At 39.1% G+C, this 19,650-nt stretch overlaps 2 protein-coding genes across 2 annotated transcripts; one reads left to right on the forward strand and one right to left on the reverse strand.

Annotated features, from left to right (window-relative positions):
• Positions 1–6,178: 6,178 nt before the first annotated feature.
• Positions 6,179–6,919, reverse strand: LOC109133705 (uncharacterized). Its single transcript, XM_019247363.3, has one exon. It carries the CDS (start codon positions 6,917–6,919, stop codon positions 6,179–6,181), a length of 741 nt encoding a protein of 246 aa, XP_019102908.3.
• Positions 6,920–17,938: 11,019 nt separating this feature from the next.
• LOC104883444 (auxin-binding protein ABP19a) lies at positions 17,939–18,876 on the forward strand. The gene has a single exon (XM_010667972.4). It carries the CDS (start codon positions 18,045–18,047, stop codon positions 18,675–18,677), a length of 633 nt encoding a protein of 210 aa, XP_010666274.1. The 5' UTR covers positions 17,939–18,044; the 3' UTR covers positions 18,678–18,876.
• The last annotated feature ends 774 nt before the right edge of the window (positions 18,877–19,650 follow it).

Raw genomic sequence — 19,650 nt, forward strand, 5'->3', positions numbered from 1 at the left:
ATCGAAAAGCCCTCAATTAGGAAGCAACTCTTATTTTTTAAGACCTCTTAAAAGATCCTAAGTTTAATTCACTAATTAAGGTGATTACTTTTTTCATATTTAATCACTAATTAGGGTGATTATCTTAAACATTAATTAGTCACTAATTTGGGTGATTATCTTAACATTTCATCATATTTATCACTAATTAGGATGATTATCTTAAACCTTGATTAATTACTAATTAGGGTGACTGCCTTAACCTTCCTTTTAATCACTTATAGGGTGATTGTCTTAACCTCATTTAATCACTAATTAGGGTGATTATCTTAAACCTTGATTAATCACTAATCTGGTTGATTATCTTAACATTTTATCATATTTAATCACTAATTAGGGTAATTATCTTAAATCTTGATTAATTACTAATCAAGATGATTATCTTAACCTTTCTTCATATTTAGTCACTAATTAAGGTAATTATCTTAAATCTTGAATTATCACTAATTAGGATGATTATCGCAATCTTTCATCATATTTAGTCATGCACTAATTAGGGTGATTGTCTTAAATCTTGATTAATTATTAATTAGGGTGATTATCTTAATCTTTCATCATATTTAATCACTAATTAGGTTGCTTGTCTTAAACTTTGAATAATCACTAATTTGGATGATTATTTTCTAAACTTCATTTTAATCACTAATTGAGGTGATTATCTTTTCATTTTTAATCACTAATTAAGATGATTATCTTAATCCATCATTTCAATCACTAATTGGAGTGATTATTTGAATCCTATTTCTATCACTAATTGGATTAATTACCTCATTTCAAATAGATTTGTTTTAATTCTAAAGGTGAGTTATTCATAATTTATTTCCTTTTCTTCCCGCCTAATGGAATTGGCCATTTAAGGTGAAACATAGATCGAACTACAATGGTTTTTATCTACGAGTAGATTCCAATCCCGTAATGATTGGTACATAGTGCAACTTCAGTGCTCAAACTTACCATGTACAAATGATATATTGGTCCTAAAAAAACTAAAAAATGATTGATGTGTATATGTGCAAACTATGTGATTTTCTTTCTTTTTGATAGCCATGATTACTTTAAAATGGAAAATAACGCATTTAGTAAGAGCTCACTCTTTAGAACGGTAGAGGGGACGAGTTTCAGACGTTCGCACCTCTTAACCTAAACCTCGAACCCTATCTCATGGTATGAAAGACTAATTTTCAAAAAGCCTTATCTATATAAAGTCATCATCGTTTTAAATGAGATTTCTTGAAATTGATTTTAAAATTATTTATTAAATAAATTTTGTCCCTATTAAGATATTAATAGGGTGGCGACTTTAAAGTTTTCTAAAAACTCATAGTTCTATAAGAGACTTTTGTGGGATTCAGACCGTTAATTAAGACAGTCAAAATCAGATACCACACATAGCTATGTGCCGGATTAAGCTATACTTTTTTTTTTTTTTTTGAGGGGAAAATAACGAACTTAGATTAAATCAAGATCCCCCAAAGTGGAAATGCTTTGGGGAAAAGAATCCAGCCAAACAATCTCAGAGTTAACAGCACACTCCCAACGAGCTAACAAATGGGCAACTACATTACCCGCTCGTTTAATATGAGAAAAAGAAAAGGCATTAAAACTAACACATAATCTACCAATATCATTAAAAATATTAAAAATAGGAGAGCCACCAGGGAGTTTGTTCTTCAACGCACTTATCACCATCAGGGAGTCACCTTCTACCACGACGTTGCCATACCCAAACCTTTGCGCCAGCTCCACCGCGAAAAGAGCAGCCATCGCCTCAGCTGTAGAAGCATCCCACGAAGCAGCCATACGCCTCACGCCCAACACTACAATCCTACCGCTCGAATCTCGCACAACCACGCCCAGCCCAATTTCGCCATTCGGGCTCACATGGGCATCGAAATTGGCTTTTATTAGGCCTGCAGGGGGACGCTGCCATGATACCTCCGACGTGCACATCGTAGTTGACCCTCTAAGCACCTTCTTGGCATACAAACCATAATCATCCACAAGTTTCACAAAGTTGCTGGCCACAACACTAGCCTCCACACTCTGTTGCTCAAAAATAAATTTATTTCGACAATACCAACTAGCCCAGGCAAGTGAACATACCGTGCGAAGATCATCACTCGAAAGCTTATCACGCAGCCAAATAAATAACTCTGCGAACGATGAGGTAGGAGCCATATTTAATAAGGCAACAAACGGACTAACCTCCCATATAGCTTTAGCAAAGCTACACTCAAACAGCGCATGATGAATAGATTCTACAGAAGCTCCACACACAGCACACACGGTGGACTCACAAATATGTCGTCGCGCCAGGCTCTCCTTCACTGCGAGGCTACCCTTGCAGGCCCACCAAATAAAATGTCCCAGCTTCGGGGGGCCCCCGATTCGCCACACCTCCTTCCACAGTCGAGTTTCACCCTCCCCATGCTGCAAACGCCACGTGCGATCGTGACCCAGCCGGCCCAACCAATAACAAGATCTTACCGAAAAGACACCATTGCGGGATGGCCACCAATAACGGTGATCCTCAGGCCAGAAACGAGAAAGGGGTATGTCCAAAATGGAGCGCCACTCCTCCTCCACAAACACCTGTTGAACTACCTCCACATTCCATCCGCCTCTATTGACATCAATTAAATCACACACCCGTAACTCCATATTACTGTCGTGTCGGGGGGTGGGCACATGATGAGACCCCTCACCAAGGATCCACGCCTCGGTCCATACATTGATCCTTGACCCCGAGCCCACGCACCATTTCAATCCCTCCAGCAGCAAAGATTTGGATGACCACACACTACGCCACGTAAAGCTAGGATTATAGCCTCTCCTCGCCTCCAAAAACTCCACATTCTTGTAATACCGGGCTTGAAGCACTTGGGAAAGAAGGGTAGCGTCACGTTGACACAGCCGCCACGCTTGTTTCGCTAGTAAGGCTTGGTTAAAACAGTGCAAGTCACGAAAACCGAGGCCACCCATCGACTTAGGAAGGCACATTGCATCCCAACTGTGCCAGTGCATTTTCCGTTCACCACCATTAGAGCCCCACCAAAACCTTGCCAACATGGCATGAATCTCATCAATAAGTCCACTGGGTAAACAAAAGACACTCATCATATAAGTAGGTATCGCCTGGGCAACAGATTTAATCAATATTTCTTTCCCCGGGCGGGATAGAAGTTTCTCTTTCCACCCTTGCAGTTTCTTCCATATACGCTCCTTAATACAAGCAAAAGTCACCTTTTTCGACCTCCCAATCACCGTTGGTAAACCCAAATATTTCTCCTGCCTTTCAACCTCATTCACCCCAAGCACCCTAACAATAGCATCTCGCCGATCGCTCTCCACATTTCTACTAAAGACAACCTCCGTTTTGCTTAAATTGACTTTCTGTCCCGATGCTCTCTCGTATTTACTGATTATATCAGCCACCACAGAACATTCTTGCACGGAAGCTTTTGTGAAAAGAATACTATCATCTGCAAAAAACAAGTGAGACACCATAGGAGCCCCTCTACAAATTCTCGCACCATGAATTTTCTTCTCCTCTGTCGCCTTAGTAATAAGAGTAGAGAAAGCATCAGCACACAACAAAAACAAATAAGGCGAAATAGGGTCACCTTGGCGCAAGCCCCGCGATGGAGAAAGAGATCCCTCAACCACCCCATTCACCTTAAAGGTGAAGGAGACACCAGAAATGCAAGCCATGACTCTACTAATCCAGTCAGCACAGAACCCCAGCTTTTCCATAACACGTTCTAAGAAGCACCACTCCACCCTATCATACGCCTTGCTCATATCAAGTTTCAAAGCACAAATCACATCTCTGTTAGCATCCTTCCTCTTCATCGCATGGAAAATTTCGAAGGCCACTAGAGCGTTATCCGTAATCAGCCGGCGAGGGACAAACGCACTCTGATTAGGGGAGATAATTGAGGGAAGGATAACTTTGAGCCTATTAGCAAGCGTTTTAGAAAGAATTTTATACAGTACCGTGCATAGGCTAATCGGCCTAAAATCCTTCATTGACTGCGGATTTTCACACTTAGGAATAAGAACAATACACGTGCGGTTAATCACCGTCAAATCCACCAAACCACTCCACCAATCCTGCACAAATGTAATAATGTCCGGACCAAGAATGTGCCAAAATTTTTGAAAAAATAGGGCATGTAGACCATCAATACCTGGCGCCTTATTAGGGTGCATAGCAAAAAGGGCATCTCTAACTTCATCCCCAGCAGGTGATTTAATCAGAGCTTGGTTCATTTCATTCGAGACGCAAGGTGAAATACCCGTAAGAGCCGCCTCCATCTCATTCGGCCCCTCTGTAGCAAACAAATCCCCAAAATATCTCTGCACCACCTCATTGATTTCATCTTTTCCTTTTTTCCACACACCATTTTCATCAAGGAGACCCTTGATCGCATTACGTTTCTTCCGCTGGCTCGCCTTATGATGAAAGTACTTTGTATTTTTATCCCCATCCCGAATTTCATTAGCACGAGCACGGGCATGCCAATATGATTCTTCAAGTCTACATATCTCATCCAACTCAGTTGATGCTGCATGACATTGTTCAAGCACCCTAGCATCCGGCGCCCGTTGCTGAAGAATATTAAGCTTTTCTAAAGCCCGCTTCTTCCTTTTTTTTAAATCACCAAAACAATGTGTTGCCCATTTTGTGAGATCCCCCGATACTCCAGCTAGTCGCTCAGCAATATCCGCCCCCCGCGAACCACTCCACGCCTCCTCCACCACTTTACCACACTCCTCCTTCGACAACCACAACGCTTCGAATTTAAACAGTTTGTTCCCTCTTCTGTACGAATCATTTAGCCCCGTTTTCAGCAGCAACGGAGCGTGGTCTGAACGATATCTCGGTAAAATTTGCACCTCCCACGACGGAAAAAGGTCACACCATGCATCATCGGCAAGCATCCTGTCTAAACGCTCACGGATCAAAGTAGAGGGGGAATTGCCCCTCTGCCAAGTAAATTTATTTCCTTTAAACCCCAAATCTTTAATTGCGCAATCATCAATGGCTTCTCTAAATGCATCCATCAATCTCTCACTCCGCAAGACACCCCCTTCCTTCTCCTCCACACTAGTAATCTCATTGAAATCCCCAAAAAACATCAAAGGAAGTGGACATTGTTGTCGCATTAGCTGCCATGATAAATGTTTATTAGCCGTCTCGGGCCACCCATAGAACCCAACAGCATGCCAAGACGGGTTTTTGTGCTCATCCAACACCGCAGCTTCAATGTGATGCGCAGAAAAGGATAAAACAGCAACATCAATATTACTCCACCACAACCCCATTCCCCCAGAAAGACCATTACTACTCAAACACAGCCCCTCCGAAAAACCACACCGATTCCGAATTTTCTCAAGAACTTTCGCATCAATCATCGTCTCTATCAAGAAGACTATATTTGGCCGTTCACTCCAACACATAGAGTGAAGCGCACTAACTGTCCAAGGGTTGGCCAGACCCTGACAGTTCCAACTCAATAGTTTCATTGCTCTTCGCGGGGTTGGGCAAGACCAACCTCCGCTACTTGAACCATTGTATGGTTCGAATTAAGATCAATTTTTGGTTTCTTTCTTTTTTCAACATCCATGCAACCCTCCTCATGCAAAGGTAAATCAGCACCTTTTCTTTTACCATTATCAGAAATGTCCATGATGTCATCAAAATCCATGCAAGAATTAGAAAAAGCAGTATAATTACTAACCGACATGTCCATAATTGAGGTGGGATCAGTCCCCTTCACTTTATTGCGTTTAACGACATTGCTCTTCTTACGTGTCATTCGTTTGGTGGTTGACTTAGGAGAAAAGTCAGCTTGGAAAAAGGTGGGAACCTGCTCTGGCAGACAGAACCCACGAGAATTATCATTAAAAGCAGTAGAAACACATCCCCCTAGGTCCACATCAGTGGGTGTGACATCATGAGCCCGCATCAACCCTTCGCCACCCCCTGCATCATTCACACTTCCACCTCCCACTTGTTCCCCCCCATCCACCAGAACCCCAACATCCTCATCATTATGTTCCCCTTCCCTAATCCCCATAAAAGCCACACGTGGCTGCTGCACAGTAGACCCCATATCCTCTCCATCCCCCTCTATTAAAATAGGCACGTTGAGAGCCTCCAACCCCGAGTTTTCCCGGGCAGTTGCTGTAGTTGTAGCACCCCCCTAAGATCCGGCTGCGACATTCTAGAAACATCAACCCCCTCCACCTCCTTCGTTACAAACAAAACCCGTCTCCGAGCTCTAATAGCAGCCACCTCCTCTCTGTTTCGAGACCTCCCCTTATGTGGGGATGCTTTCAGCCACTCCCCCCACCCAAGTTCAACATCACAGTCCTCCGGTAACTCAGCACGACAGTCCTTGTCACTGTGCCCCATTACACCACATCTAAAACAAAGATGAGGGAGCCTCTCATATTTATACTCAATCATAGTCACCTGACCATCTTTGCGTTTGATGCGTTGCGTGCGCCTTAATGGTTTAAATATATTCAGCATCACCTTGACTCTGCAGAAACGGTCTAGTCCTAAATCGTCCAAATCAGCCTCCAGAACAGGACCTAAGCATGACGCAATCGTCTTCACATCTGACTCGGAACGACAATTGAATGGAAGGTTGTAGATGCGAACCCAAAAAGGTGAAGTATCTAACCGGACTTGCGACGGTTGTTCATCCCCCTGAATTGAATCTAACACCAATAGTTTCTGGTCAAAACTCCATGGTCTTCCATTCATGATTTTTTCTTTATCCTTCCAGTGGAAGAATTGGAACACAAAAGTATTTGAATCAATCGCCCTAACCACCATATTGCAGTGTAGGGCCCAAACTTGCGACATCGTCCTTTTGAGAGCGTCAAGATTCACCGCCCGCTCAGAAATTACCTTCCCGACCAACATTAAAGAAGTCTGCGAATTCGGATTGTGCGATTCGACTCCCCCCAAGTCAATAATTTGGTTCTCCTCCTCGACTATCGTTAATTGTGCGCACGTTTCGGTCAGTTCATCCGCCATCGCCGTCTCGACACCGGCCGCAAGTGCGACGACAACAGCCAGACACGCTGGGTTGCAGCCCTAACTCAGAGAGAGAAGGGGACTAGGGTTATTTGATCCTTAAGGATAACATGAAATCCTTCTTTCCACCAGAGCAAGAGTCGGATTAAGCTATACTTAAATAGCAAGCTTATGACATAGCTACATGTCTACGTACTGCTAATATTCCTTCCTGCACCTTTCAAAATTTCTTGTATTTTTTCCTGATGTAAAAAAAAAAAAAAGCTTAAACAGATAGTTGATGGAAACATTGAGCAACAAGTGACCATAAATAACTCCAATTAGAGATTTCTTTTGCCATAAATTACCACACATATTCAATTATAGGAAATAGATTCAATGCTAATCTGTAGAGTAGCATATATATTAAAATTGTATAAAATAATGTGATTATTGATTTTCTCAACATAAGATAAGTGCTAATTTGCAGAGTAGCATATATCAAAACCGTATAAAATAATATAATTATTGATTTTCTCAACATAAGATAAATGATGACGCTAATGAATCTATACAAATATATTAAAAGGCGTGCGAGAACAAGGAACTGTGCTACGTGGCGCTCTCCCTAGAAAGTTTTAGTTCATGTAATTCATGTACAATAAAAAATTAAGAAATTGCATAGTATAGGGTTTGATCCCAAGACCTCAAATACATATACTAAAGTTTAACCATTAGGTTAAGTTGTATTTAGTGTTATTATCATAAAGTATTATATTAATAAATGAAATTTTTTCTTACCCGGAACATAGCCCGGGCCTAAAAACTAGTTGATTCTTCATATTCTGTGCCCAAACCAAGATTTAGTTAATAATTTTGACCTTCATGACAAAGTCATTAAATAACAATATTATTTTGTCACATTTGTATTTGGTTGGGAATTATTTTAGGGAAATTCTCTATGGTACCACTCTACTTTTGCCTATTTTATATGGTACCCAAAATATTTTTAACATACACATGGTACCACTCAATGTTTAGCTTAATTTCCACAATAACATTCTGTTAGGCAAAGGTTAATGTAACGTTAAGTGGGGTTTTGCTGTTAGGTAATTTATGTTCAAAAGATTGATTTTAATTTTTGTTTTAATAATAAATGGTCCCACCCACCAGCTACAAACAACTAATAGCAAGTTATTCAATTGCCCTCTCGATTCCCAACTACAATCGTTGCTGCAATTGTATCATGCTTTTGTCAATCTTCACACAAGATATCATTTTAAAGAAACAATGAACTGTATTGCCTGAGATACCATAAGTCACCAATTGTCAATTACTCCGTATATGTTTACTTGAATCGCATGTATGAAATTTTTGTTTGTTGTTTGATTCCGAACTCTAAAAACTGTAATCATGATAATTTTTTTGCTGTAAAAACTAAAAAACAAGCATTCAATCCTTATTTCGGTGAAAATTGCTGTAAATATACGGACATCAAACTTCTAACTTCTGGCTGAAATTTTCGGCTTAAGAATGATGTGGTTATTAGTTTATGCATTCATAAACGTTCATTTAATTGGAACTTTAACTTGGTGAAAGATATTGGGTTGGGATATATTCAATCTTGGCTTTAATTTTTGCATGGTCAAGGGTTTAGGTGGTGGTATAAACAAAGAACAAAGGATCTGATTTTGCCAAAGGAAAAGCAGCTTGAAATCGTTATATGATGGCTGGAAAATAAGTGGGGTGATTGGAGGAGAGATAAATAAGGAGAGAAAGATGACTAAAAAGGGAGAGAAAATATGAAAGTAAGTGTACTGTACTTCACAACAAAACCCCACTTAACGTTAAATTAACTTTTGCTTAAAAGAATATTATTGTAGAAATTAAGCTAAACATTGAGTGGTACCATATGTAATTAAAAAATATTTTGGGTACCATAGAGAATAGGTAAAAGTAGAATGGTATCATGGAGAATTTCCCATTATTTTAATTTAATTGCATGACTAACAAATGACGGTCAAATATGTTATGTAGGGCTTGAATTTTGAAGGTTACAAAAAGTAGTTCAAATGAGCACTGAAATAAGAAAACGCTTATTATAGACTATAACGCAGCAGAAATGAAGACAGTTCAGGCTCTCTTGCTGTTAACCATTGCCATCATCTTGATGGTGGCCACTGGTTTCGCTGCCCAGGTGCTAGGCTGCACACCCGAAGGGAATCCTTGTGATATTGTACCAGGCCATTGGTGTTGCGCCGGCACATCTTGCAACCGCTGGTTTAGTGGTACATGCGTGTCGTCGTAGATCCACTCATCCGGTAAACCACCACCTATCTCCATGTATATGTATATACACCTAAGTGCAGAGTTTCTCCACCTAAATAAGTTACTCCTGTATTGTAGGAGAGCACCTATGTACTATAAAGCTACTACATATCGGTCATTCGGTTGACGTTTAAATTGCGCATTTAGTTGTGGTTTGTTATCGTCCTGTACCATATATTGTAATATGTATAGTTGCTTGACTCAATAATGAATTTAAGTGGCGCGATTTTTATTGGGTTATGGTTTTTTTTACAACAAGTACACACAAGGAAAAACTAACTAACCTATGAATTCTGACAAGTAACAGCAAGTTATATCATGGGTCGACGCAGACTACCTAGAACATATTTTACAAGACATCACATTGGTAAGATGCTTCTTAAAGGGGGAGGGGGATCACATCTAAGGGAATAGACCCTACTGACTTGCGCTTACAACCAATATGGGGTGGATGAGACTTTGAAACTGCATGTTGAAAGCATCTCGACCTTGTTTTCCCTAGAGACATACCTTTTAGTGATCTTGAGCTGACATTGAGCAATGCCTTGTGCATGTTAGACCTAGCAATTGTAAGTTCTCTCATCTTTATTTCTCGAGGTGCTTTCGTTGTTTATGACACCATGGGCATCATTGATGATACATAACCCTTGTTCGAGAATCCAGCACTTGGGTCTTGTGCATAACCTACCTTTTGTTGGGTTGCTTTATAGGTTAAGACTCGTTGCACCTGTGTATCCTTCTGCTGAAGACCTTATTGATGAATAGAGCTGGTGATATTCTCCACTAAAAAAGATGTTTTTCCTACTTTCTCTTCGTTAAGACTCAACAACTTCCAAGCCAGATTCATGAGTATAACCACTTGCATCTTCCATGATCTCTTCTTCCTGCTTCTCACACATGATTTGGGGGAAGCAAAATCCAGAACCGTTGTTTCCTTCAACTCTAATGTTGATCAATGAGCCACCATCAATTTGTTTAATTTTGAGATGAGGTTACGAGCCTTCATAAAGGACATTGAGTGGGGGTGATAAACATGGAGATCCTTCCCTTGCTTAAGTTTGAATATATCAGCTTGTGATAGTTTTAAACACATTCCTGGTCTTCTTTTATTGACATAGGTAACCTTATTACCTACAACCTTGTTACAGTATGCCCTTCATTAATGGGACAGTTATGAACCCAGGAATCCTTCATAATATCAATCTCCACACTCTCACTGGCTTCCTTGACTAGAGGCTTTCCTTCACACTCAACTTTTGTTTGGCCAAGCTTGCCTATGTGCTGCAACTTAGAACTTGATTTTGTGATTTCGCATGCTCCTTGACCTTGAGTTTCTTAAATCGCACACCCCGACAGGCTAAAGGCATATAACCTAATCAAAAATAACCTAAGATCTACTAGCTAGTAGTCAGGGAAGTCAGGATCGAATTCACAGGGAGAAAGTTATATTATTGTATCTGAACTTTAATATTATACTAAGTAAATCAGATGAAAATGGTTGTGTTACTAAACTAAGCAAATAACATAATTAAACATGAAGGTATAAATCAATTAATAGAGTATTAGGATTATGAATCATTATGCATACAATTCAGGAAATCATGGATGAATAAAACCTACCTAATAAGTCAATTTATCTAGGGAACATGTAATTTCTCCTGAATATTAGCTCCCTCAAAGATCACCTAGCCGCTTTCGCATGGTCAAGGATCACTTTGCCTGATGATTGAAAGCCTATACGGTATCTCTCCTCTCGAAGCAGATTCAATATTGCGATATTAGAAATACAAATCAGGCCTAACTTATAAATCTAGCATGAACGATTCAACCACAGGAAACAATTGAAATACAAGGCAATTAGACTAATCTATCAATCCCTCAAATAAGAAATTCGACGCAAGGGTCCCGAAAAGTGTCATCGAAACCTTGGGACTCAACATCAAACATCTACACTCCAGTGTAGCGGTCATATAACAGTAGAAAATAGTAATACCCTAAAACCTGTAATTCGACGCAAAAAAAAAAAATCACAACTAGATGGAGAAAGTTAGTATAAAATGGCTCATAAGAGCACCATTGACATCATTTTTAGCTTATAAGTAAGGGGCAAAACTCTATTTAAAACCATAACATCAAACTCCCCCAAGCTAAATCTTTGCTTGTCCTCTTGCAAAGCACAACATGAATATGAATAAAATTGCTTCACCCCTCAAATAAGAAATTCGAACTCAAACATTTTCAATTAAAAATCCCTCAAGCAAGCAAAATTCAAGTTCAGTCGTTCAGATCACCCTGAACACCAATCACCTAAGAAAACCATCAAATGCAGTTGCCCTACATAACATGCAAATCTTGAAAAGGTGCTCATCGAGTCGTCACTCCTCTAAATTTTGTGGCGAGCATAAAATGTGCCCGATCGCTCATATTCCCAACCATAATATCCCTTCTCACTCACACTCTCATGTGTTTAGAAACGTATAATATCGCTCATCCTAATCAGGTCGACTCAAATAGCAAACTTAATCTTCAACTTTGGCATATTGATGACTCTGTATTATTACAATAAACAATCAAACACGTGCTCAAAGGTATTTCTCAGGGTTGTAATGGGGCGCGGTACATAAATTATTTAATAAATGTGGTGGAAAAGCCAAGAAAAGGGGAGCAAAAAACACTAGTAGGACTAGATGTGGTCGAAACAACTCTCATAGCCTCAATAACATGACCAAGATACTAACCAACTTTGATATTTCACGAACCAACAAATAATTATGTCCTTTAGTAGAATTTTTAATAATTTTTCATGAATAAAAATTTCTTGAAACTTAATGAATGAAAACCATGGAGACTTTTCATGTATTATTTTTTTCTTTTTCACTTTACTTTGTACTAAAATAACATTATTTTCCAACCAACCCACATAATCAACCACACAATATAGTATCAACCTAACAAATGCTATCCCAATCTAGGCTTGGGACAATAATCATTGTAAAGGCTTAAGACGTGTAATGTGGCTTAATATAGATCCAAAAAGTCATTAGGCTCAGCGGGGCTAGGGGAAAATGATCCATTTAACAACTCTGAGGCTTAACGCCTCTATCACAACACATGCTCAAATTCATTAGAAATCAACGAACACAATGCACAAGAATATACCGGACATAGATATAATTCTGAAGGCTAGAATGAATCCTCACAATGTAACCAATTCAAGCATGCAGTTAAAGTAAGCGCTTTATCATCAGAATCCACTCAAGATCAAGGCAATCAGAGATCACATCACAACATCCCAATCACAAATACCCAACTATCTAGTATAATGAGTTAAATAATTTTTCAAAGCAAAGTTTGGGGCACAGTGAAGCAATCAATCTATTCATATTTAACTCGTATTTTTGGTGTTTTTTTCCAGCAATATTTCATTTTTTTTTCAAAGCAAATAAACTAACTTAAACTAAACAAAAAGCAGTATAAGAGAAACAAGTACTTACAGAAATCCTATCTCAAGCTGAACGTGGCAATGGTCGCATTGCAACAAGGGGAAGGAGCGACATGGATATCAGTCATCCATGTAAGTGCCATAAACCATCATCATTCTCACCTCCACCACCCCTATTACTGGATCCCGACTGGCTGTAACTCAGGTTCCAAGTGTACCAAGATGGGTGCACATCTTGTTCAGCAATTTGATGAAGTCTTTAGTACTCGTCGTACATAGGATACGTAGCTAGATGCTAATTATTGGCCAATGTATCAACATGCCGACTGATGCTCTCGAGAGCTGCAGAATTGGCATCAACTCGCTGGCCGATGCTCTGGCTGCAGAGTTGGCATTAATGCCAGATTCCATCCGCTGGAGTATGCTCATCATATGCTGAAAATCAAAAGAAGGAGGAACAACATAATTATGGGGAAGGGGGAGCATCAGAATTAGAGGCAATGTCATTAGAATGGGGTGGGCGGCGGTGAAAGGTGCGCTAGGGTACCTAAGGGATGGGGGTGGGAAAATAAGTACCGACAATGGGAAGGTGGTAATGTGGTTGCCCAAGTCTGATTTTGGTTAGAGGACTAGGCAAATTAATGGAGCACAACTCGTTAATGCGCTACTGGTATGTGTCCCCAGCCCGCCCTAACTAGTGGAGGCGATCTAGGTAAGCATAGTCCATGAGAGTAGGTCCTATGGCCGAGTGGTAGCGGGTCTCATCAAAACTGGGGACTTCCTTAGCAAAAAGAGTCACCAACTCCCTATTCACAATGGCACGAGAGGTCAAGGTACTGTCGGCTCGCCTCTTAGGAAATGTGGTAGCAATACGCTCTATTTGGAGACGCAACATGGTGAGGGATGTTGTATTGAAACCAGCAAGGGGTCCCTCTAAATATAGCTCCCTATCAAGTACAGTTTGTCCCCCCGGATCAATTATCCTTCCACCCGCCCAAACAATGTCTGAGACATGAACCATGCCCAAATTTTGAAGATGGGTTGGTGGATGAATTTTGCGTTATAATGTTGGAGGGTGAGGTTATTTTCATCACCCTGATGGCATAGTAGGTATCACGGTGGTGATAACTATTCGACAGCTAAAGTGCCTAAGTCTTTATATATATGATATCCACAACATCTTAGACTTAAGCTAATGGATTATACATATCTTCCCGTGTTTAATCAACTTACTCCAAAAGATATGTCATAGCCATCAACGTGCTCGAATCATCATAAAGCATTGAATATAATATCTGGAGATAAGAACGAATTTACTAAGCATGAATCCACAAAATGGACCTCCTCTATTCAAAAATACTTTGGAGACAATCCTATTATGCAACAAATATCATAGAATAGAAGAGAATCTAAGGCCTTTCAAATTGGTCTAATTTAGATTTCGTAAAAGAATTGATATTTCCAAAACTTGAAAGGACTGATCAGGTGACGTCTCTTCTAGATTGTAAATCATGGGGTAAAATCATCATAAAAGAGATATGGAAGCCTAATTTCCCTTGGAGGTATATGAAAAGGCTCTTTGTCAAAGGAATAAAAAAGAAGCACTAGTAGAAAAAGGACGATTTGCGTCCCCTCAATTGCGTCGCACAGAAACGGAAACGACGCACAGTTAGGATTTGCGTCGCATGTGGGAAGTTGTGCGACGCAAATCACAAAAATCTCCCAGCAGGTGCACGGTATATGCGTCGCACCCTCCTCACATGCGACACAAATTAACAATGTGCGTCGCTTGTTGCGAAGGTGCGACGCATATTCCGGGCACCAGTTGGAGAGATTATTAAACCAATGTGCGTCGCACGTTATGAAGGTGTGTTGCTAAAGGCTAATGTGCGTCGGACCCCTTGGCCCATCCGACGCACATCAGCCCAATCACTTATAGCTCGCACCTCTCAAACCCTAAAAATACCCTCTCTCAAAACCGTCTCTCACCCTCTCAGCTCTCACCCTTCTCTCTCTCTCAAACCGCCCCCCTTCTCTCTCTCTCTCTCACCCTCAAACACTCAAACCCCCCGTCTCTCTCTCACCCTCAAAACCGTCTCTCTCTCTCAAACCCCCCTCTCTCTCCCTCTCTCTCACCCTCAAACACTCAAACCCCCCCTCTCTCTCTCACCCTCAAACTCTCTCTCTCTCCGGCGAAAATAGGTATAATCGCAACAAAAACCTTCGTTTTCAGATCTACAATTGCATAATATTGAAGATCTCCGGCGAAAATTTGGTATAATCGCAACGAAAATCTGATTTTTCATTTTCGAGTTAGATTTCCGGCGAAAATTTGGTATAATCGCAACGAAAATTGAAGATCTTCGAGTATTATCTCCGGCGACCTCTTTGTTCGTTCAGCAAATCGTTTTTCTTTCTTCGCACTCCAAGAATAAGGTAATTTGTTTATTTTTGTTTTTTCTTCTTTTTCGCATGTCTTAATTTTTAGCTATTTGTCATTTTTTTCAGATCTGTTTAAAGACCTCCTCGTTTTTTCAATTCGAACATTTCACAAAGAACAACTGAGGAAGAGCCAGAATTATTCCAGAAATTTCGTGACTTCCAGTTCGAACATTTCTTCGCTTGTTTAGATCTGATTTTGTTGATTTTTAGGTTCAATTTTTTATCTTAGTCTTGTATTTTTTAGATCTGACGAAGAACAAAATTGAAGAAGAATAATATCTTATTTTGTTTTATTTTCGTTCATTTTTTAGATTCAATTTAGTTTTATTTTTGTTCAATTTTTAGGTTCAATTTCGTTTTATTTTCGTTCAATTTTTAGGTTCAATTTTCGTTCGACCATGTTGTAATTCTGTTTCATCCATGTTGTATAATATGATTTTGACATTTTAAAATCTGGTTGGTGTTTTATTTTCATTCATGTGAGTTTGTCTCTGTTTTCAAGTCCGTAATTTATATCTGGTTAATGGTGAAATGAATTTTTGTTTTTTTAAAAAAATGAGCCATTTGCGTCGGATGTGGCCCTCCATCCGACGCATATCCTACTTTTTAAAAAAAAAAAAAATGAAGCATGTGTGTCGCACATGGCCAATGGTGCGACGCAGATGCGTGATTTGTGTCGCACCGTATACAAGGTGCGACGCAAGTAGTTGAACCATCTGCGTCGTTTCCGCATACGACGCATATCGTTTCTGAGTCATTTGCGTCGATGGCTTTGGTGTCGCACCGTAGTCCGACGCAAATAGGCGCCTCACATCCGACACAAATTGCCTTTTCTGTACTAGTGAAGGTTAAGGTCTACAGAATGATGGATGGATTATCATCAAGAGTCTTAGTACAATATAAATGTGCGTGTCAGATTTGGTATGATTTCATGGCCTACGATGTAATTCCTTGTTGGTTATTACCAAATAACCTTGCAAGTGGGAACATTGAAGAAAGGTTATTCTTTCCAACTACTTTTAGTCATCCAAAAAAGAGCATTTATTGATCACCTTGGAACAATGGAAGAAGTCACATTCAGAATACTATTGGATGATATTGGCTAGAACCATTATAAGTCTCTTTCTGCTCATAATTTGTGTAGTGATGAGAACATCACTCCATAAATCAGGGCAGCAATTTGTTACTACCATTTTCGGTTGTCCAGTAACATTTATTATGGTACATTGAATCAAACCTCAAAAGGTTTAATTTATGCTTTAACATAAGGGCCCAATATAAGTATAAAGCCTATTAAGAGAAGTTAACAGAGGTCAAAAGTCAAGAAAATCCAAAGGAAGATCATCAGGATTATCAAGAGATGAAAGTCAAAGGCAATGAAAGAATATCAATCAAAAGATAATAGAAGATGGTTCAACATGAAGACAAATGTCCATTAGTGGGCAACGGTTATTCAGCGCCAGAAAACAGTTAAGGTATGAATCAAATATTATTCAAATATTTCCGTCCCCTGGCATGCATTGAAGGTACACGTTATGATTCTTTATAAATAGAGAAGCTATTATCAAGAAAAGAACGAACAATCCATCAAACTCTAACATTTCTTAATTGCTTAATTAATGTAGTTTCGCACTAGCATAGCCCAACCCCTTTACGGGGTTATAGTTTAGTCCTTAGATTTATCTTAGGTATCCGAGCATGTTCTGGCACCATTAGGCAAGATGTCAAATTCTCACTCAAATTTGAAGCAGGGAACCATGGAGGTAACAACCTTCGTATTTTCTCTTTAGTTGTTCAGCCTGACCTATCCTTTTTGTCTTGTAAAATTCATGTTTAAGTTTGTGCCATGTATGAGGACTTTGTGCTTTAATTAAAAGCTTGATTATTGTTTGTTCTATTTATTGCTTTTCGCCAGAAATTAATTTATATTGTAGTTTGATCGTTTTAATTAAATTACAACAGAGTAAGTTAGCGAGATTATATCTAATTAAGACCGGTAACCCCCACGGACTAAGTCTCCCAAGGTATCAAATATCAAATTATTGGGTGTCCATTGACTTGTTTGCAAGGTCAACGATTTGATTTTGCACCAATAGTGATCAAATCTCGTCTTCATCAATTGCATTTGTGGCTCTATGTCTCTATATGCCAAAAAAATAAGTAAATAGACAAAAGTAATATTCAAACCGTTAATTATAAACCTTTTTATATGTTGTTACCTTAAATTTTGTTTTGTGAAATTTATACATTAAACCTTTTTTGGGCTTAACTTAATATGTTACCTTAGACTAGTCTACTTTTTTTTATTATTAAATGGGACAGACAAAAGAAAATTCCCATACTTTGCCTTCTTTCTTTCATTTGCTACTTTCGGAGCAAATTATATTTTCTAGTTCACTTAACCAATTAATTACAAACACATAAGAAGACCCAAATATATATTTTATATACATATCACCCATTCACCCGTACTATATCGGTGTTTTCATTGATCATTATGATATAAAAAGTATCAGTCAATGCTTAACCTATCAGCCTTGGCCATCCATATAAGCAATGACGATGTTGAATAGCAACTCCCTTGCATGCCAAGTAAACACAAAGAAGAATTCCCCCATTTCCTGGCTCTATATAAAGCAACACAAAATCCTACAACAAGACCCAACAAACCAACATATATACTAACTTTACGTAGTACGAAGTCGTAAACTACCATAATCTACACATTCAACACCCAGCATTCCAAACAAAAAACCAAGCATGAGCCTTCCAAAATTATTCATTATTTTCTGTTTTCTAGTTTCATTCACGTCCGCCACAAGTGTCATTGACTTCTGTGTGGCGGACTTTAATTTTCCAGTTGGACCAGCAGGATACCCTTGTAGGAATCCTGCTAATCTCACAGTTGATGACTTTGTTTTTTCAGGTTTAGGTGTTGCAGGTAACACCTCAAACATTTTTAGAGTTGGTGTGACTGCAGCATTCGATCTAACTTTCCCGGCCTTGAATGGTCTAGGCCTTTCCATGGCAAGGTTAGACATTGGTGTAGGTGGAGTTGTGCCAATCCACTCGCATAGAGTGTCTGAAGTTATAATGGTGATTGAAGGGACTATAATTGCTGGATTTATAAGTTCTGATAACACCGCATACTTTAAAACATTAAACAGGGGGGATATTATGATCTTTCCACATACTTTACTCCATTTCCAAGTTAACGTGGGTGAAACTCCTGCTCTTGCATTCGTTAGTTTGAACAGCGCAAATCCTGGGTTCCAATTTTTTACCACTTCTATAGGCGCAAATGATCTACCAACTGATGTGGTTCAAAAGATTACTTTGTTGGATGCTGCACAAGTTCAGAGGGTGAAGAGAATATTCGGTGGCACTAATTGATACTCCTGCTTATATTATTTCAACGTCACTTGACCTTGTGTGTCACTAATATATACTGTGATTTACGTAAATGTGTGTTGTGACTACTTGTGAAGTTATGAGTGGATTTGTAAAATTAAAAAATTGTACGATGTCACATTTCCTTTCTTACTTAAAATCGGAATAAAAATGTATTTCAGTGTTTTTTGTTTTGACATCATATTTTAGTGTGTTAAGAAATCAATAAATTAAATGTGCAATGAAAGAACTCTTATAAACAACTTACTAGTAGAATAATTACTTATTGATACGGTGAATTGACTCGGTTTTACTCATATGTAGCAATATTTTAATTTATTGATGTGATCTGGGTGGAAACTGCAACAATAGACGTCAACGGTAATTAAAATATTTTTAAAATAATATTTGAATATATTGCTGCAGTTCCTACAAAAAAAACCCGCAGCAATAGACTTTTAAAATTGCTGCAGTTCCTACCTTCATTTGCTTCCCTCAATCTCTCACTCATCTCGTCTCTCAATCTCTCATTCACACTTCGCACCACCCTTTCTCACTCCTTCTCAAACCGGCTTCCTTGTCATCGTCGGTCGATTCTTGCTTTGTCAATGTCGGCATATTACTCAAGTCCTTTCTTCGATCATTATCTTTCGTCGGCCGTTCTTCTCCTCCGTCATCTTTTCTTCGCTCGACCAGACGAAGGCGATTCTTCGCTCGACCATCCTCGTCATTACTCGAGTCCTCGTCATCGTCGCTCTAACGGTTCTTTTGTATTTTTAATTTTTGTTATTTTTAGTTTAGATCCAATGTTTAGGATTTGTATTTCACTAGTGGAAAAAACCTTATCTGTCACTTTAGTAATAGTTTTGGTTTTTATAAAACCGCATCCGAAAATCAACATAAAAACTGGGAGGGAAAGATGAGAGGACAATATGATGCAGTCCTTTTGTGGATCGCATCAGATTTTAGAAACTAA

This window comes from Beta vulgaris, chromosome 8 (assembly GCF_026745355.1).
Source record: "Beta vulgaris subsp. vulgaris cultivar EL10 chromosome 8, EL10.2, whole genome shotgun sequence".
In the NCBI taxonomy this organism is placed as follows: Eukaryota; Viridiplantae; Streptophyta; class Magnoliopsida; order Caryophyllales; family Amaranthaceae; genus Beta; species Beta vulgaris.